The sequence below is a fragment of the Tursiops truncatus genome, chromosome 1, assembly GCF_011762595.2.
Source record: "Tursiops truncatus isolate mTurTru1 chromosome 1, mTurTru1.mat.Y, whole genome shotgun sequence".
In the NCBI taxonomy this organism is placed as follows: Eukaryota; Metazoa; Chordata; class Mammalia; order Artiodactyla; family Delphinidae; genus Tursiops; species Tursiops truncatus.
This window is the reverse complement of record NC_047034.1, coordinates 21,593,235-21,614,335: the sequence shown is the minus strand read 5'-3', so window position 1 is coordinate 21,614,335 and position 21,101 is coordinate 21,593,235. Positions and strand designations below refer to the sequence as shown.

The window sequence follows — 21,101 nt, the reverse complement described above, 5'->3', positions numbered from 1 at the left end:
TTTAATTTATTTGTTGTTTATTTGGCTGCACCTGGTCTTAGTTGTGGCATGCAGACTCTAGTTCCCTGACCAGGAATCGAACCCAGGCCCCCTGCATTGGGAGGGCGGAGTCTTAGCCACTTGACCACCAGGGAAGTCCCGGTCTGGCGGTTCTTAGGTTCTTAAAGGTGTCTCTGAGGAAGCTGAGACTCAAAGAATAAATAGCAACTGATCACATGGTGAGAGTGATGAGAGTATTGGTAGGAATAGCATGTGTAAAGGCCCTAAGGTGACTGAGAGCTCAGTGTGTCCAGGGAACTGGAAGAAGAATATGGCTATAGAAGTAGAGATAGGATGTGGAAAGGCTGCAGAGGTGTACAGAATCCAGCTCACAGATACCTTGGTAAGGGTTTTGGACTTATTCTCTAAGTGGTAGGAAGCAATTAAATTAAGCAGGACAGTGATAGAAACAGATTTTTGTTTTGAGAAGGTCGCTGTAGCTGCAGTGTGAATAAGGAATGACAGGAGAGCAAGATGGGTTGTGGTAGCCCAGTGAGGGAGCTGTTGTGATATCCAGAGGCAATGGTGGGTGGGCTTAAAGAGGTGGGAGTGCAAATCGAGATAACTGGAGACATTTAGGAAGTGGAATCAATAAGTTATGTTTATCAATAGAATATATGTGTGGAGAGGTGGGGGCTATGAACAAGAGGGAAATATTCCCAGACTTCTCGCTTAAGCACCTGATGGTTTTCAGGTGCTTAAGGGGTGGGAAATACTGGAGGATAAGCAGATTTTAGAAGAGGATTTAGGGATAGATGGACTTTAGAGGCAATCACAGGATGTCCAAGTAGAGATGTCAAGTTGGCAATTGGACAAATGAGTCTGGATCTCCACAGAAGCCAACATTTAGGAATCATCAATGTATTGATGGCAGTTGGAGTTAAGAAAGTAGATGAGATTGTCCAGAGAGAGTGTGAAGAGAACATGTCAGAGGTTCTGGGACAGGCCCGAAGAGGCTAACAGGCTCAGGATGTAGGAAGAGCAGCCAGAAGCATTGGGAAAATGAAGAGAAAGTTGTGTAATGGAAGCCAAGAGAAGTCTGTGTTTCCAGAGGGAGGAATGAGAGGTCCAGGGAGGGAGGGCTGAAACAGTGTCTTTGAATTGAGCAGCCTAGAGGTCACTAGTGACCTTAATAAAAAGCTGTTTGAGTGGAATGGTGGAGGTAAACTCCAGGTTGGAATGGTTGAGGAGTAAAGGGAAACTGAAAAAGCGAGAGCAGCAGACTTCCACGGTTCACTCAGGAGAGTCTGCAGCGAGGGAGAAGGCAGAAGTTTGTGGTGGCTTCATGAGGCGGTAATGGGGTGTCTAGAGAGGACTTTTCTAAGGTGGGAGAAGCTTGAGTGGTGTCCTTACGGGTTGATGAGAAGGAGAAATGGGAGGAGCAGGGAGTCAGAGCTTATGTATCGGTGCTGGCCTTAGAACGAGGGTTAATTTGTTGACATGATAGTAAAGGGAGAAAGAATGGATATGCAGGCAAGAAGGATTATCAGTTTGGTACTAGAAAATTGAGGGCGTTGTCTCTATGAATTAAAAAGCGAGATCTTCAGATGAAAGTGAGGCTCATGATGGATAGGTTAGAGGTTTGAGGAGGATGAAGGTCTGAAATTACTTCCTTGGCTAATTTGAGATGAACTGGCTGGTGTAACAGGATTTTCAGGCAGTGTTTAGGATTGGGGTATGGAATGGTACCAGTAGGGCTGGTTTAATGATTTTTTTTCCCATAGCAATGCCCAACATTCTAGGTTCAGGCACAGAGAAAGCAGAGATTTAGAATTTAGATTAAGAGAGAAAAAAAGAGACTATGGACTCTTAATTGTAAAAATAGGACTATTTGATGAGGCGGTGGTGAATCCGAGAACCTACTGAGGTTTGAAAACTGGTGTGTGGGAGACTGAGCAAAGAGGAGATGCTGGAGCTAGTGATTTCAGAGGTGGGACAGATCCAGGTGCTGATAAGGTCCAGGGCATGACGGTCCATGAAGTGGAGAAGAGGGCAGAGGCAGGTGAGACGGGGGTGCAGAGGCCTTCAGTAGGTGCTGGAACTTTAAGTCATTGAAGGAAATTATCTGGGAATCCAAGCGCTGCCCGTATGTCCTGTGCTTTTTTCTAGATGTTTAACATTTCCCAGCTTTAGTTTATTTATCTGAAATACAGTAATAGTAATAATAACAAGACCTTACTTGATCTGTAAAATGATAATAATACTTTAACTTGAAGGCTTCTCGTAAGAATTAAATCAGTGGACCTAGCATAATATTTGGCACATAGCAAGAAAAGAAGTTTTTGAGGTAGTTATTGGTATTTTTCTGAACTTTAAAAGCATTTTGTTATGTAAAATGTTTACGCAGAAGGAGTCTAATATAATTGTTTCGGTTTCTATTCTTGCAAAACAAAGCACCCCCAAGTTTATTTTTATTGTTTCTCACCATTTCTGTGGATAAAGAATTCAGAGAGGCTCAGCCAGCTGGTTATGTCTCAGGGTCTCCCGTGGCTGCAGAGACTCTAGCTGGAGCTAGAACATGTGGAGGATTGGGGCAGCGGGGCTGTGCTTGTCTGCCTACTTAGCTATCTGTATACCTATCATTTGATCTTGTCTATTCCTTGCCTCCTGCCCCCCCCAACCCCTTTCTCGTCTTGTCCGCTGAAGGCCTGTCACGTGGCACCCTTTACAGGGTAGTGTGGGCTTGCTCAGAGTCGGGCAGCCTCAGGGTGGAAGGGTTCGTCCATGGCAGGTTAGGGCTGCAGCATGAGGATTGCAGGAAACAGGCTGAAGTGACACTGCTGTTCATTTTATGTTATGTTTTGTTATGTTTCGTTATGTTATGTTATAGTTGTGCTGGGTCTTAGTTGCAGCTCATGGGCTCCTTAGTTGCGGCTCACCGGTTCCTTAGTCATGGCATGCAAACTCTTAGTTGCAGCATGCATGTGGGATCTAGTTCCCTGACTAGGGATGGAACCCGGGCCCCCTGCATTGGGAGCTTGGGCAGCACTGCTGTTCTTGACCTCAGGATTTGTAAAACATTACATCAAAGGGAGGAAAAAACAGCAGTCAAAACCAGCCACTCTTAACACACCCCAGCCCTGTCACCTGGGCGTGTGACTCTCCCCCAGGAGGCCCAGGAAGAGGCAGGTCCTGGGAGCAAGGATCTGCATCCTCCGGTCACCAGTCCACCTGGGGCCATGCCGGAGGGGGTGGCCTGGACTTGGACATTGAGGTCTAAGCTCTCTCTACAGCAGATCTTCTAGCCTTGGAAGTGAGGTCACATAGCGTCAATTCCACTATTCTCTGTTGGTTGATTGCTCACTCAGGTCAGCCCAGATTTGAGAAGAGGAGTCATAGCCCCACGTCCCACTGAGAGGAGGGTTGAGAATTTACAAACATGCTTTTTAGAACAGTCACAATAATGAACCTCCATGTTTTTATCACCCAGTTTCAATAATTATCAACATTTTCACAGTTTTATTTTATTTATCCCCCACTTTTTTTTTCTTGGAGTGTTTTAATGCAAATCCCAGGCATTATATCATTTCAGGTATAAATACGTCCATATCTAATGAATAAAGACTTTTTATTTAGCATTACACAATGCCTTTACATACCTAACAAATAATAATTTATCTGATATCCAAACGTGTTAATATATTTGTAGTATGTAGTTGTATTATGAAGTTTGACTATATCCATATTTAGCATTTTCATTTCTCACCTTTATAAATATTGTTCCTATATGAGGATCACATTTCATTTATTCACCTTTGTAACTTTTCTGAAATTCATGATTGCCAATTTTTTTTCATTTGCTAGCCCTCTTACAATTTTTTTCTGCACTGTTTCCTCCAAGTTTTTTTTTTTTCTTTGTGTATGTATATGTGTTCGTTTGGGTCTGAATATTATACTGCAGTGAGAAATGCTATCTTTATAAAGTCATAATAACAGGACCTGGCATGTGGTAAGTCTTGACAGTTGAGAGCTGTTACTATTTCATGCTGGCAGCTTAAGAGTGAGGCTAATTGCATGTGTGCAATACAGGCTACTTTGTTGAAGTGTGAGTGCCATTGTAAAGCAGTCATATGACCAGCTAACTTTTGAGCTAGAAAACTCCAAATATCTATTTCTGTAGATTCTTTTTGTTGAACCAATTCAGATTTTTCAGAAAAAGATCTTCAGACAACACCATGGGGCTGTCCATCTAGCTGCTGGTCTTCTGACAGGGGCAGGGGCAGGAGGTTGAGCAACTGGATACAGACTTTGACCTTTTTTTCTGATGGAGTTGATCTTACTGTTGTCCACAAACCTGGGGCTTCCCTCTCCTGGTTCAGTTTCACCAGAGGGTACATTGCTGGTCTCCTGCTGGTTGACAGGGTGGAGGGTATGTGGCGTCTTCAGACTTCTTATGCAGATTTTCAGATAATTTCTGTGTTTTGGCTCCCTGCTGTGGCCCTAATTTCTGTAGTTCAACACTTTGGTGCCTCTGGTTCATGGTCTTTGAGGTTCCACCAGACAAATATACTTCCTTCTCAATAGCGCACCTTTCTGCAAAACGTTAATTTTGACTTTGTGCCCTCTGCAGGGTCATTTACCATTCTCCACAAGTTTCTTCATAAATTTTGGTTCAAGATTACAGATAGTCAAGTGTTTGTTAGTCTATACTGATAGAAATAAATGATTGAATAAATAAATGGGTGAGAATAGGCAAGTCTCTGGTGCAAAAGAATTTCAAATAGTTTATGTGGTTGCATTGCCCTTAAGGAGGTGGAGTATAGCTCCCTATTTCTTAAATGTGAGCCAGACATAAGTGACTTACTTCCAGAGAGTGTAGTATGGAAAGGGAGGGAAGAGTAACTTCAGAGTGAAAACCCTTTCAAACACTGTCTCAAGGTAGTCAAGGTTCATATCTACAACAATAAGTCGTGTTGACAGTATGTATCCTTGATAATGAATGATATGATGAGAATGACACTTTACCTCTGTGGTCTTCTTCCCAAAAATGCTTTACTCTAGTCTAATCATGACAAATATATCAGACCAATCCCAGTTGAAGGACATTCTACAAAATACTGGGCTAGTAATCCTGAAAATTTTCCTTAATGACAGGAGAGGTGTATGAGGTGTACAGAGTTCTCTGAACTATCTTTGTACTAATTCTATAAATCTAAAACTTTATAAAATAAAAGGTTTATTTTTTAAAAATTAGTTAATACTCATCCCATTTACAGTCAACTATATTATTAAACCTGAGTTTTTATTCTGGGAATTCCTAATACTTGAATATAGGGATTTATAGTTCTTAGGGCACCAGCTAGAGCTGACACAGAGAGACCCATGTTGGGTGGCCTTTGTCTTCTTTGGTAGTAAAATATGCATATATCAGCACCCCCCCCCTCCACAAATATCTGTTTCCTTCAATATCTCACATCGGTGTAGATACCTGTCTTTATTATAGAGCCATACTGAAGCCTATAGCCTAAGACAAGTGTTGATAGCTTTTTAAAGACCTCACGGAGATAAAGACTGATCCTCTGTTGCAAATTCTTTGCCGTACTTCCAGGATAGGATGGGGGGGTTTGGGGTGAGGGAGTAGAGTACAGATAATTTCCTAGGTTCTTTGACCATGGAGTTTGTGTTCCTGTTTGTTGTTCTTGTTTTGTTTGTTTGTTTTTGTTTTGGAGGTGGGGTGGGGAGGAAATATTGCTGAAACACTTTTACTCAACCATGTTGAAACTGGAAATCTCTTAATGGTTATTTTCTCCTCCTGTGGCGTTATAGTATGATGACCAAAATTACATTTTTTCAGGAGTAGACTGTAACTGAAAAGGATGATATTTATTTTATCTTAGCTAGTTTTCTTAACATTCTAAATTTCTTAGTATTCTTATGCATAGCAGCAAATCAGGTCTGTATCTTTAGGAAGTAGTTCTATAATGGGACTTCTTCTTGGCTCCTATTGTTTACAGTATCAAAGTGAATTGTTTTTCATTTGTCAGAAATGTTTATCTGCTTCTATTCTATTCACTTACATGATCCCAAATGACATTTGTATAGTAACTTATTCTCCAGTAACTTGACATTTGAAAATATTAGTCTCCTACAAATTTGGAAATTTCAAAATATATTTTCTTGTCCAAGTTAATTTATAATATCACAATATGTAACTAATAATAATAACAAACATTTATCGGGCACTTACTGTGGATCAGTCACTGTTCTAGGAGCTTTGCATGTATTCACTTAACATCCCTACTATTAAGTGCTACTGTAATATATATTTAACAAATGGAAAAACTGGAGTACAAAAATGAAATAACAGAGAGTGACAGAGCTGGCATTCAGACTCAGGTGGTCTGGCGTCAGACCTTTTTTTTTTTTTTTTTTCCGCTGCCTTGGGTCTTAGTTGTGGCATGTGGGATATTTCGTTGCAGCGTATGGGCTTCTCTTTAGTTGTGGCACATAGGCTTCTCTCTGGTTGTGGCACGTGGGCTCTGTAGTTGCGGCATGCGGGCTCTCTAGTTGTGGTGCATGGGCTTAGTTGCCCCATGGCCTGTGGGATCTTAGTTCCCTGACCAGGGATCGAACTGGCGTCCTCTGCATTGCAAGATGGATTCTTAACCATTGGACCACCGGGGAAGTCCCTGGCATCAGACCTTTTGTCCTGAATATCTTTACTGCTTTTAAGTTTTATTCAGTAAATCTTACCAGAAATTGTTTAAGGTATTCCTTTAATAATAATAATTATCCAGAGTCCATATTTCATTGACACATACCATGTTGCCAGTTCAGTTGAGCAAAATTTTTCACACATAAGTACAAAGGATGAGCAGTAAATAAAGATGAAGTTGGAGAAATAACTGTCCTAATATAAAATTGGATATTAAAGTTTGTATCAGCATAACTTTTCATGATGAATAAAATTAATGGTTGATTTTGAGTTTAGAGACTTTTTTATTGCTGGCAGATGTCCATTTAAACTACTCTAAAAGTAGAATTTACCTTATATCCTCATAAATCATTTGTCTTATTTCCTCTGTAATATCGTAAAATTCTTAAAGGCAGAATATTTTTTAAAAACCAATTTTTTATTCTTCACAGAATTTAATATAGTTTCTAAAAAAGCAGATATGTGTATATATTAACCCCTGTTCGAATAAGGTAGGATATATTATAGCGATTTAGCATTTGCTGAATGAGTGAGCTATTTGATCTTATTACCTGTTATGATACCATTGACAGAGAGGAAAGGCTTCAAATAAATATATTCCGTGACTTGTTTTTACTAGTAGGTTAGGAATCTGAATTTCTTTTCCTTGTCTTTTCTACAGAATACTTCAAACTTTGTGCAGAAAAGTAAGACTTCCCGAAACTTTTCATTTTCGTCACTTAGCACACCTAACGCCGGGCTTCGTTGGTGCTGACCTGATGGCACTCTGCCGAGAGGCAGCCATGTGTGCAGTCAACAGGGTCTTAATGAAGCTGCAGGAGCAGCAGCAGAAGAATCCTGAGATTGAAGGTTTGCCCTCTGAAGGAGGCCAGGAAGAAAGGATTGGAACTGAGCCCACTTCTAAAACACAGGTGCTTTCTCTATAGGTACCTTAAACTGTCATTTAAACATTTTTAATATGTGTTATCTTACAAGCAGGCAAGTGTCAATATAGTTGAGGTTTATGATTTTGTTTCATTGGCATTGTATCTTTAGAATAATTATCAGTTACACCCAGAGTGTCTATAATTTCAAAAGTACAAGTTGTTTTACTTTTTTCAGTTGATTCTGAATAAATTCCTTTTACAATAATGATTATGAAATCTACAGCAGGTGTTGGCAAACTATGGCCCACCTGCTCACTGCCTGTTTTGGTAAATTAAAGTTATATTGGAGCACAGCCATTCTCCTTTATTTTTTATTTTATTTTTTAATACTTTTTTTTTTCTTTTTGGTTGCGCCAGGTCTTAATTGCGGCTCGTGGGCTCCTCAGTTGTGGCATGCGAACTCTTAGTTGTGGCAGGCATGTGGAATCTAGTTCCCTGACCAGGATCCAACCAGGGCCCCTTGTATTGAAGCGCAGAGTCTTAACCACTGTGCCACCAGGGAGGTCCCCATGCACCTTTATTGACACGGAGTCTTTTTCTACTTTCACACTTCACAGCTGAATTCGCATAGACGTCCATACAGCAGAGACCGCATGGCCCATAAAGCCTTTGGTGTTTCCTCTAATTCTTTACAGAAAATGTTTTCCAGCTCTTATGAGAACATTGGCATTTTGTTATATTTCCAGGTTACCTTTTGGTTTGATATACTAAGATAGTCTGCTGATGCAACCATATCCTTGTCCCTACCTGCAAATGGTGCTGGAGGACAGTGCTGAGAATGTGAGAGGGACATTTATTATCCAAGATCTGTTAAAATTTTGAGTTTTGTGAGTCATGAAAACTCAGTATAACATTTATATAGCATTTTATAGCTGGCACAGGGCGCTTTTACATATTATATAACTTGCTCCATATAACTTTGTTAAGTAAATATCATTACTTTTCCCATTTCATAATCAAAGAAACTAAGCTTAAGAGATTGTGACTTGCCCGAGGCTACACGGCCTCTACTTTCCAGAGCAGGTTAGATCTAAGTCTTTTGTTTTCAGATCATTTGTTTGTTCCGTACTCATTTGGAACCACAATGATATCTGTTAAAAATAATAGTAAACTCATTGCTTTTATAATATTGCATATAAATTAGGCTTTTATAAGTTGAATTATTCAGTTACTTTCTACACCTGTTCTTTCATTTTCCTCGCAAAGCAAGAAATCTGCCTTTGAAGTTCAAGATTCATTCGTACTAGGCAAATTGCCTGCTTTCTGTTTAGTTGATAAACTATCACGGAGCCATATTATGAAATTAAACTGCCGCCAGAGTAACTTTGTTTTAATTTCATCAAAATTCAGCTGTTTCATGAATATTTGTAAATGAAGAATGGAAGTAACATGATTGTTGAAATGAATATTTGCCAACTGCTTATGTTTGCTATAGCTAGCCCTAGTAGAGTAAATAAAAATCATTCTTCTATAGTTGATGATAGTCGATGTATTTTTGCTTGACTAAATCAAATAATCCATTTGGAGCAAAATAAGTGACCTCTGTCAATAGAGAAATTATTTTAATGCATAGAAGTTCGTGTAGTTTACAGAAATATTGGAGTAATAATTTTTTAAAGTACAAACAATAACGTTTTCAACAAACTTTGTGGTTTTTCATTTTTTCCCCCTCATTTGTTCCCTTTCAGGATGAATTGCAAAGGCTCTTGGGGTTGCTGAGGAACCAAGATCCCCTCTCAGAGGAGCAGCTGCAAGGGCTGTGCCTTGAGTTGAATGATTTCATTGTTGCTCTATCCTCTGTCCAACCCTCTGCTAAAAGGGAAGGCTTTGTCACTGTCCCTAATGTGACATGGGCAGATATTGGTGCCCTGGAAGACATTAGAGAGGAGCTCACCATGGCAATATTGGTAGGTATATCTGCCGCTAACTGTTGTTGGCGTGTGTGATGGGTAAACGACCATGCGTGTGTACTAGGTTGTATGTCTAAATTGGCTTAACTATATGTTTTCTTTTATCTGTTGTATTATTATTAAGCCCCCAATGATGGTTTTTCATTCTTCTGAGATCTGCTTTAGATTTTTTCTTTTGGTTGTGCTTGAATTCTATGGCAGTGAGTTTAAAGAAGAAAAGAAAAGAAAACATTTTAGGTTTTAACCGAAAGTAAATTATTTGAGAAATACTTTCTGAACTTGATCATGCTCATAAGGGTCAAAGCAGTTCTAATGCCCGTGAAACTTTGGATTTTCATTTACTCTTACTTTTCCACTTCCCTGATCATTTCATGGTTCATTAATGATGTATGATCCATTTAGAGGTGTGTAACTACTGAAAGAGAAAATATGTGGAGATGATAGTGAACAGGTGTCTCTTGCTTTTGATTACACAGAGTACCGCTGCTTCTGATTTCTTAAAGGGGGCCATTACTTAAAATCTTTATAACCTAGAAATCTAGGTTATAGATTTAGATTATAGATTTAGAAAATCTACGTTTTCTAAAAATTGAGTTTAAAATGTTGAAATACTGTATCTAAAATGTTTTCAGAACTTACATTTAAGTATGAATTTTTCAAGAGCAGGGATTTTAAATTTATCACCACTTACCTCATGCTTGAAACAGAGGTAAGCACTCTGTGCCAGGCACTGTTCTTATCTTCAGGCCTCACAGTCAGTGTTGAAAATAGGCATCTAGAGATGATTTGAATATGCAGTAGAAAGTGGACATTTGTAACAGATTGATGTTGGGATTGTTTTTTCCAGGCACCAGTACGTAACCCAGATCAGTTCAAAGCTTTTGGGTTGGAGACTCCAGCTGGAGTCCTCCTTGCTGGTCCCCCTGGCTGTGGGAAAACTCTGCTGGCAAAGGTATGGAATAATTCAACTGCATGTATTTTATTTCTTACTATCAGTTAGGATAACATGGATTTAACTTTAAATGTTACAGTGAGATATTTTTGCATATTTTCATATTATTAGAATTTCATTTTGGAAAGACTGACAATTTTCTTCAGGAAAGTTTCCCACTTTAATTTTAATTATACAAGGTATATCATTGCAAATTTGGAAAAGAAAATTTTAAATCTACCATAACCCCATTGATTTTAACACAGAAATTTTCATGTTTTCTGTGTATTACATTCTGAGTTTTTAATGAACATTATTGCATAGTTGTAGTTTATAGCTGACCTTGTTTCCTGCTTTGATATAGTTATTATTTATAAGTTAAGTATTTTACATTCCTTATTACAAATGTTATTTTGAAAAATTAGTTTTTTACAATAGAAAATATAGATAAGCAAAAGGGAAAAGCATTACTTATAATCCTCTCACTATTGCCTACTAGTAACCACTGTTTCATTTTGTTGTTAGTCCTTCCAGATGTTCTTTTGTACATATATATGAAGATAATATGAATAACTTTTATACATATATTTACAACTATAAGGTTTTTAAACATGCATTTCTCACTTATCAATATTTCTTGAACATCTTCCCATGTCAGTATATGCAGATACACATCGGTATTTTTAATGCCTGCGTAGTATTCTGCCATAAAGATGCTCTATAATTGGGCTTCCCTGGTGGCGCAGTGGTTGAGAGTCCACCTGCCAATGCAGGGGACACGGGTTCGTGCCCTGGTCCGGGAAGATCCCACATGCCGCAGAGCGGCTGGGCCTGTGAGCCATGGCCACTGAGCCTGCGCGTCCAGAGCCTGTGCTCCGCAACTGGAGAGACCACGACAGTGAGAGGCTCACGTACCGCAAAAAAAAAAAAAAAAAAAAAATTGGATTACTTGTAAATAAGAAATCAAAATTAATGGCATTTTTAATAAGTTTCACAGCAGCCGAATAATCTGCGGCTCCTCAGTAAATACCAAATATCTACAGTGCCATTTGCCCATGTATATATATATACCTATATAATATACATGTACATTTTTAAAAACATTTTTACTTATATTACTAAATTTCCTTGCTTAATGCTTTCAGTACTCTTACAAGGCATTGCTGTAAAGGAGTTTGGAAACAAAGGAGGGAAAGGAGAACACCACAGTTGCTGGCCTATGTTTTTTCACAACAGTTTTAGAAAATCGTAGCCAGAAAGAAGGTCCTGCAAGCTAATATGTGAATTCACTGGGTGGATGCAGTTCCCTTGCCTGAGTGCCTTGTAATGTTTGTTTGTGTTTTAGTTATATCTACCTTTGACTAATTCTGCTCACAGCAGAAAGGAGATAGCTTAGATCATTTGAAATCCCTAAATAATGTTAAGGCATCATAGATCACATTTTTCCTCTTCTTCCCACCCGCTGCCTCCCCAAATTGCCAACATTTTGGTCCCTCTCTGTTCAGTCAGATTTCTGGTATCTGACCATTTAGAGCAGGGAATCTTACCTAGGACTCCATGGATGGACTTCAACAGCTCACTGGATCCATGAGCCCAGGCAATATATTATGAGTATATGTATTTTTTCCAGGGAGAGAGTTCACACTTTTATTAGATGCTTCAAGAGATTCATGACTACATGCCCTAGAATCTAGAAGTAATAGAAAATGTCCTGGAATGGCAGAAGCAAAGTGTTACTGGAGTAAAGTTATGGGACCACTTATGAGTCAGAACCTGGCAACCTAGAATTGGTTATAAAATTAAGATTTTGGATGACCTTGGTTGTTTTGTTTACACATGATAACAATAACATAATGAAAAATTTCTAAGCACTAGCACATATTATATAAATAGCATCAAGTAAAGGCATGTGATTGCTGGGGGCCAACACACTGAAAATTGGTGACTAATAAGAAGGAAACTGGAAAGAGAACAGTAAAAATCATTTAGTCATCTGCAACTATATAGTATGGAAGCAAACAGCTCCTAACACTGAGTACAAGATTCATGATGATATCCATGAAAAAATTAAATTATATTCACTGTATTTCATTTATCAATAGAAGACAAAAGATTCTGATAATTTCAGGAACTCTGTTGTGTGTTTTAATGGGTGAAATCTCAGTTATCTTGCATATGGATGTTGAAAACCTAATGTAGATGAATCATGCTTTATTAGATGTGTATCCTGACTCTACTTAGAATGCGAGAGGTAGGAAAGTTAAGAAATTGGCAGCTGGAAAGACAGAGATTTCGAGATGTGGATAAGCTACATATTGAGCAGTTTTTGCCTGGCAGTGCCTGCATGCATTCATTTATTCAACCAGTATTTGTTGAGCTACATACACTTTGCCAGAACTTGTGCAAGGTGCTAGGGATAAACTAGTGAACATGACACCTACTCTAATGGAATTTATTGTCTGTCTTGAAGAGGCAGGCAGTAAACAAAACAATAAAATTGCAGATTCAGCTAAGTTATGATGGAAATAAACAAACTGTTGTGGCTATTTTAGGTTTGGTATTCAGGGGATGGTGATATTTAACAGAGTCCTGAAGGACTAGATAGCCACATGAAGAGGCAGGGAAAGAAGGGGAAGAGTCTTCCAGATAGAGGGAAGAGCAGTTGCAAAATCCCTGAAGTGGGAAAGGGCTTGGTGAATTCTAGAACCAGAGAAAGATCTAGTGGCTGGGCTAAGAAGAAACTGTCATGTCACAAAATATAGGCTTGCAAGCCATGGTGAATATTTCAATTTGTACTTGAAAATAAATGAGAAACATAGTAAAACTATATGATCTCATTTACATTTAAAAAAATCTTTTATTGGATTATAGTTGATTTACAGTGTTGTGTTAGTTTCAGGTGTACAGCAAAGTGAATCAGTTATACATATATATATATCCACTCTTTTTTTTTAGATTCTTTTCCCATATAGGCCATTACAGAGTATTGAGTAGAGTTCCCTGTGCTATACAGCAGGTTCTTATTAGTTATCTATTTTATATATAGTAATGTGTATATGTCAGCCCCAATCTCCCAGTTTATCCCTCCCCCCTTCATTTACATTTTTGAGTGAAGTGGAGAATGGATTGGAGGAAAGCAAAGAGAGAGAGGAAGCCAGTTAGGGTTTTTTTGGTTTGGTTTGGTTTGGTTTTTTTGCATGTCCAGACAGTAGGTGATGCTGGTCTGGATGAGGATTGTGGTATAGTGGAGAAATAGGAAGTATCAGACTCACCTACATTTTAGCATTAGAGCTAATAGAACTTACAGATGGATTGGCTGACCTGACAAGACAAGAGATCAAGGGGAGACACTGGTTTTGGCTTAGAAAATATATTTACTGGGATAGGGAGAAAAAGAGTTTGGGGTGTGGGATTTGGGGAGAGTTGGGAGAAATTCAGGAGTCCTGCTTTGGAAACGACAGATTTGAAAATCCTATGCGATCCAAATGCGAAATGAAAAAAAGAAAAAAAAAATCCAAGGGGAGATGCTGAGGAATGTGTTGAACATAAATGTTGAGCTCAGATATCAGGTTCTAAGAATAGGAAAGAACTTTATTCCCTGATCATTTTGAAGTTGTGAGTGATTTTATTTGGGTTTCATCTCTACATTCTCAGTGTAATTTTTGTATTCTTCTACACATATAACCATATATTTCTCCTTTGTTATTCTCTTTGGCTTTCAGCCGTGCAGTTTAATCTTTATTAAACAAAATAACCTGTAAATACTGTAAAGACTGATACCGAAGCTTTTGACTTCTGGTTTATGAATGATGAATGAATGATTGCTTTCATTGGGCATAGCATTTGTTTATACAGAGATTATGATTTCACTAGGATTCTAAGCTAGGGCTACAAATATACTTACATATACCATGTTTATGTAAACAAAACATTTACATAAATGTTTCAAGTCATTTCCATCTGATTTCTAGTCTGTGGAAAGTTTTAGGTTCACATTTACTTCCTTTGATTTTCTTTTTATTCCCATTTGTCTCCTCTCCTTGAGAAAGAGGCAGCTATAAAAAGGGGAAACTAGAGTATAAACCACAAAAAGTCCTTGCATTATCACAAATTATTGTTATTATTATGTTATTATATGTTTGTCTTGTGTCTTTTTTCTCTTACTAGGCTGTTGCAAATGAGTCTGGGTTAAATTTTATATCTGTCAAGGGGCCTGAGTTACTAAATATGGTAAGTTGTTGTGGCATTAGCCATTATTTTTGATTAGGAAAAGTAATGGTCATTCAAATTACAGGGTCCTCAGATCATTGAAACAGTCGAGTTTTTTGGTAAAATCACTGCAATAGGAGTGAAGAGATTGAGCTTTGCTCTGCTGTACTATTTACTGTGTATAAATGCTTTCTTAATTAAGTCTGTTAACCTCTAAGCCTAAGTTTTCTCACCAGCAAAATGGAAATAATCAAAATAGTCAACATTAAAAGTGTTAACTCTGAATTTGTCAAGCCCTTTATATATATTATTCTTCAACACCCGGTGAGATACAAATTGTTTTTTTTCTCTGATTCACAGATGAGGAAACTTAAGTTTGGAGGGGTCGTATAACTTGACCAATGTCCAACAGCTTGGGGATAGTGGAGCTGACATTTGATCTGCTTTCCTTGTCCTGTTGTTGTATAGCTCAAATGAGTTAAGGATTAATAAATAAAAATACTTGGGAAAGAAATCACTAAACTACTATATAATAACTTCTTTCTGTATTTAAGCAGCTTATATCTTAAATTTAAGAGACTTTGAATTTCTTATTTCTTGTTTATGCCTATGAAGAGTAAAATGCCATTCCATAATATTCAAACAAAGAAGAAACGAAAGTGGTATCATTTGTTTTAAAAGGCTTTTTCAATTTATCCCCCCTCTAATTTTTTTTGTTTCCTATTAAATATGTTACTTTGCTCCTAAAATAAGGATTTGTACTTTTATCTTGACTCTTCTTACACTTCATTTTGGCTTTCTAGTGGAGGAGGTACTCAAAATAAGCGCTGAGGGGAAGGGGTTGATGGGGGGTGAAGGGTGAGGCTGGAAAAAAAGTAATAGCCAGGCAGTGCAGGGCCTTCATACCAAGCTAGAGTCAAAATGTTACCTTTAGCATATTAGAGAGCTAACAGAGTGTAACTTTTTTTTTAAGAGTGTAATATTTTTAAAATTTTACTATGAAATATTTCAAGCATATAACAAGTTATAAAGAGTAATATGATGACCCCTCCATGTATCTAACATCCAGCCTTAAAAAAAACAACCAATATATACTCAAAGCCCCCTGCAAACCTTCCCTAATCACGTCCTCCATTCTCTTTCCCATAGAATTTACTATAATCCTGAATTTGGTGTTTATTAATTCTGTACACTTCTTTCTACATTTACCGTAAATGTTATATATTTATCCCTAAATAACATGTAGTATTATTTTACATGTTTCAAAAAACAAGTTTATGAGAATTGGAAATGTGAACACCTACTGGACACTTTATATTAAGAAAATAACTTTTAAGTGTGATAATGATGTAGTTATGTTAAAACCACTATCTTTGGACTTCCCTGGTGGCTCAGTGGTTAAGAATCCGCCTGCCAATGCAGGGTACACAGATGCGAGCCCTGGTCTGGGAAGATCCCATGTGCCACAGAGCAGCTAAGCCCCGTGTGCCACACCTACTGAGCCCACGTGCCACAACTACTGCAGCCCATGCACCTAGAGCCCATGCTCTGCAACAAGAGAAGCCACCACAGTGAGAAGCCCACGCACCACAACAAAGAGTAGCCCCCGCTCGCCGCAACTAGAGAAAGCCTGCACACAGCAATGAAGACCCAACACAGCCATAAATAAATAAACAAATACATTATAAATGAAGGGATTTTTAAAATATATATATATTTTAAAACATTATCTTTTAGAGACAATAAAATATTTACAAATAAAGTTATGATGTCTGGGCTTTCCATCAAAATATCAAGTAGAAAGAAAAGTGGACAGAGTATAGATAAAGCAAGTTGATCATGAATTGAGCTGATAATAATGAAGCAGGGTGATGGGTATATCTGGGGTTTATTAAAGTATTATATCTACTTTTATTATATGTTTGGAACTCCTTTTAGAAATGGTAAAGCAAAAACAAAGCCACTTTATGTAAATGGTATGTGTTCTTTTGTAACTTGATTTTATTGTTATTTTTGTTGAACATTATGTTTATAATATTTATCTTTATTGATATATTTACCTCTAGTTATTAATTCTTTGTGCAATAGTCCATTGAATGAGTATAACCACACTTTTAAAAAATTAGTTTTTTTTCTTTTTTTTTTAAAAAATATTTATTTATTTATTTGGTTGCACCAGGTGTTAGTTGCGGCAGGCGGGCTCCTTAGTTGCTGCTCGCCGGCTCCTTAGTTGTGGCATGCGAACTCTTAGTTGCAGCGTGCATGTGGGATCTAGTTCCCTGACCAGGGATGGAACCCAGGCCCCCTGCATTGGGAGCACGGAGTCTTAACCACTGTGCCACCAGGGAAGTCCCTTAAAAACATCAGTTTTTTTCTTGATTTATGTTTAGGTTGAACATTATATACATATGTCCTTACGCATATTTGTGAGATATTTTCACCCTAGGGTATGTACTCAGCAGTAGAGTTGCTGTATCTTACAGTATATATACTTTCAAAAATATTAAGTATTGCCCACTTTTTTCCCAAAGTGGTTCTTATTGAGTTTTACTTTCACCAGCAGTGAATGAAAGTTACTTACGTTTTTGCCAGTCTGATGAGTATGAAATTTTATCTCATTGTCATCTGGTTTGTTTTTTAGAGGTAAATGTGGGAAGAGTTCTGTGGAAGAGTCCAGAATGACTCTGAGAGATTAAGTGATCTGATGAGGAAGATAGACATCTTGGGGTTAGAAAATGAGTTTGCTCTAGGACGTTTTAGATTTAAAGAGCCATTTGGAGGGATTCAGCAAACTATAGGAAATGTGAATCTGGAGCTCTGAAGAGATTTGGGAGTAAATATCAATCTAAATGGCACCTAAAACCTAGGGAATGGGTAAGGTTGAGTAGTATTGTAAGGTGGTCTCTGACAGAACCTTGGAAGACACCAACATTTACGGGCCAGGAAAGGAAAAGCTGGCAAAGGAGACTGTTCCGAAGGTGGAGGACGCCCAAGACTTTCTAAGCCTGAAAACCTAGGGAAGATAATTTTTTCCACCTGTCAATATAGCCATACAATAGAAAAGAAATTGAAAGAAGGGCTCTGGGTTTAGCAATTAGAATGTCACCAGTGACTTTAGGGAAAATATTTTCAGTAATTATGTTTGCAAAAGCCAGATTATAATGGTTGAAAACTGATGGCAAGTAAGGAATTAGAAATAATAAGTATAGGATCCTTACTTGAAATAGTTCTTAAAGGCCAAGGTAGTGGGAATTTTAATCATTGGTACATTTCTTAAGATGAATTGATTTTAATCTGTCCTTTTGAAACTTTAGGTTTACTTTCCCCTAAATTAAGTTTCCTTTTACTTAGTCATTTTGGTTAGCTATATCCAAAGTCCCTTTGCCGGCTGTATTGATTCTTCTCTTTCATCCCTGTTTGAAACTCTCTGTCCCAACCCCCTGATATCTTTTCTTTAAAAATATCTACTGAATGTCTTTTCAGCATTCCAAATATAATTTTTGCTGATTTAGATTTTTCAGGAAACTAAATAGGTCTGCTGTATTTGTACACTGAGCAGGATGTTATGATCAGACAAAAATTTGAAACTGTCATGACTTCTGCTTTCCAAGGACTTTATGGTGTAATATAGTGAAGGTAGAATAGTTCAGAAGTTATAATAGTAGGAAGTGCTGCAAGAGCAAAGAAGAGAGGGTGGTGGGAAGAAAGATTAGTGATCTTGATCTAGAATGCAAGAGCTGTTTTAGAGGTAGGTTGGAGAAGCAGTTCAAGTGAGAGAAGCAGAATAAGCAAAAGTACAAAGAAAAGTTACAGGACAGATCTGAGGAAAAGAAGTTCTACTCAAATAGAAAATAAAAATAATCATTGTCATCTGTGGTGTATTCTATGCCTTAATTACTTTATTATGACCATATAGTCATAACATAAAAATAACCTTATGATATAATTGGCACCATAAAGACATTTTCAAATTGTCTTATTTAGCAGTATTATTATGAGAAACAAAGCTTTTCTTAGTTAACTAATTTGAAATTTTACAAGAACAATTTCTTGTGCTTAGCTGAAAGTAAAGCTGTATTTTTACATATAACTTTTTATATTAATTAGTCCTCATGTTATAGCTGCTTGTGAATTGCTTTGTATTTTGATTTTACCATACATTATGCATTATGAAACCTGGTAGATGTCTAACTGGCTCAGTTTGCCTCCTCTGATGTTGTATGACCGTTAGCTCTTCCTTTAGCAAGATGACTTGTGTAGAAACGGCAGTAGAACAGTAAATTGTCTTGTTCACATTTAAAATACTGTTGAATTAATGAAGATTACTGCTGGGTATTTTATATGCATAAAGCTTTGATCCGTTCTAAAATACCATATAACTGTGGAATTCTTTTGAGCTAGAGGAGACCTTTCATTCTATTTAGTCTTCATTTTATAAATGAGGAAATTTATAATAAGCTTAAGTAATAGCTAATCTTATTAAGTTGAACCACATATAACTGGCCATTTTTGACATAATACTTTTTGGACTCTGACATATAAATGTCATTTAAAACTAGTACTACTATAATTTGGCCCAGACTCCAAAGTTGAAACATCTCTACATTTTATTTCCTTTCTGTATATGGCTAGTATGTTGGTGAAAGCGAGCGTGCTGTGCGACAGGTTTTTCAGCGAGCCAAGAATTCAGCACCCTGCGTGATATTCTTTGATGAAGTGGATGCCTTATGTCCTCGAAGATCAGTCCGAGAGGTAGGTATCATAGTTTGGTGATTACAGATTTTTTTTTAAGCACCATAAACCTTTTGTAAGTTCTTACAAAGTTATGTAAAGTTCAAATAGTTCTTATAAAGTCATTCATTGAGAACACTGAGACTCTTTAAGTGAAGAAACCTAGTAATTTGAAAACAGGGCCTAGGGATAACAATTGTATTTTTATTAGCCTCTGTATCCATTTTTCTTTCTGTGTATTATTTTGGTTGCACATATCTGATTCACACAAATGAGTTTTGGGGAATGGAAATGATTATTAGTTTTGGATAGCCTACCTTATAATCGTATGATTGTCTTCAGAGTTCTTGGAGAAAATATAATTTAAGGCACCATGCACTCAAAGTAGGGTCAGATGATACGCTTTAAGACGCAGCACCATTTCTATCTGGGGAAGATATAAATTGGTGTGCATTAAAGACCATTTGCATTACTACACTGAGTCACCATTCTTAGAAATTTTGGTACAGTGATTACCTGGAAAACAGTTATCAGGAATACTGTTTGAATCATAGTGAAGCATAATATAAAGAATATATTTTAAATATATATATATAACCTTTTGAAGAGGATAGCAAAGACTGTGTAGTAAGTACATTTATTACAAGATGATTGAGGAAATGATTATATTTCTTATGTGATTTGTTTTCACATAGTTACTCTGTGTGTGTTCTTGGGTTGTGAAACATTTATTAGGTGCCTTGTTTTGCTTAAAATTCCCAGCATTCAGAAGTTGCAAAACAAAACTTGACTAGGATAAGTGTGCTTTATATCATAGCAATTTTGTTTGCTCACCCAGCAGTCAGCAGTATCACAGAAAATCCTTATTACAGTCTTATCTCTGATAGTGATGTCAGTGGCCAGGGCAGAGATCCTTCCCGGGTTCTCCTGCCGGCCGTCACGTTCCAAAATCTAATGTGGGATCCAGAGCAAAATCCTACACACTGTATCCAGCTGGTGGGGGCATGGTATGCTCTGGAATTTACTCCTTTTTATTTATTCCCTTTTGCTGTGAATTAAACCCTTTGTTCATTGATAGCCCATTTCATTGGTTTGCATCTCTCTGTTATCAAGTGGTAATTTAAATTAGGAGGTATATCCAGTCAACTCCTTGCCCTCAGAGAAATCTGCATTCTTATGAACTACATTTCTGACTTCTAGGTTATCTCTCTTGGGTGTCAGCTACCACACATCCCTGTAATCAGATATATGTGTTTTGCTTTAACATTTTCACCTGAAGGGGATTCTGAAAATATTTTAAAATTGAACATATTCTTTTTTTAATGATGCAAGTTATTCATGAATACATGCTTGTGAAAAATGCAAATAAATACAAGTATAGAGTCAAGTCTTTCTTCCAGGTCTCCTCCCTGTTACTCTTCTTGGAGGTTACTTCTGCTGACAGTTTAGTGTTTTGCATTTGTGGTCTAGAACTTTTTCTATAAGCTTAAAAACATGTGTGATTTAAACTTATTTTTTTATATAAATGTGGTCATTCTATCTGACACTTTACCCATGTACTTAATAACTTATTTTGTAACTATTGAATGAATATTCCACAGTCTGGATAGGGAAGAATTAATTCAACAATTCCCCTGTTTTGGACATTTACATTGTTTCCGGTTGTTTCCCCTATAAACACAACTGTATTAAACATTCTT

At 37.4% G+C, this 21,101-nt stretch overlaps 1 protein-coding gene across 5 annotated transcripts in view; it reads left to right on the top strand.

Annotated features, from left to right (window-relative positions):
- Positions 1-21,101, top strand: part of NVL (nuclear VCP like) — a 110,316-nt gene that overhangs the window by 29,246 nt on the left and 59,969 nt on the right. For all 5 annotated transcript variants that reach the window (XR_012330053.1, XR_012330052.1, XM_019920489.3 and 2 more), the window contains 5 exons: positions 7,356-7,605; positions 9,309-9,527; positions 10,378-10,482; positions 14,629-14,691; positions 19,303-19,422. Coding sequence is in view for 3 of the 5 variants with exons in the window: in XM_019920489.3 (XP_019776048.2) it covers positions 7,356-7,605; positions 9,309-9,527; positions 10,378-10,482; positions 14,629-14,691; positions 19,303-19,422 (757 nt within the window). In the remaining 2 variants the exon portion in view is untranslated. The remainder of the gene's footprint in view (positions 1-7,355; positions 7,606-9,308; positions 9,528-10,377; positions 10,483-14,628; positions 14,692-19,302; positions 19,423-21,101) is intronic.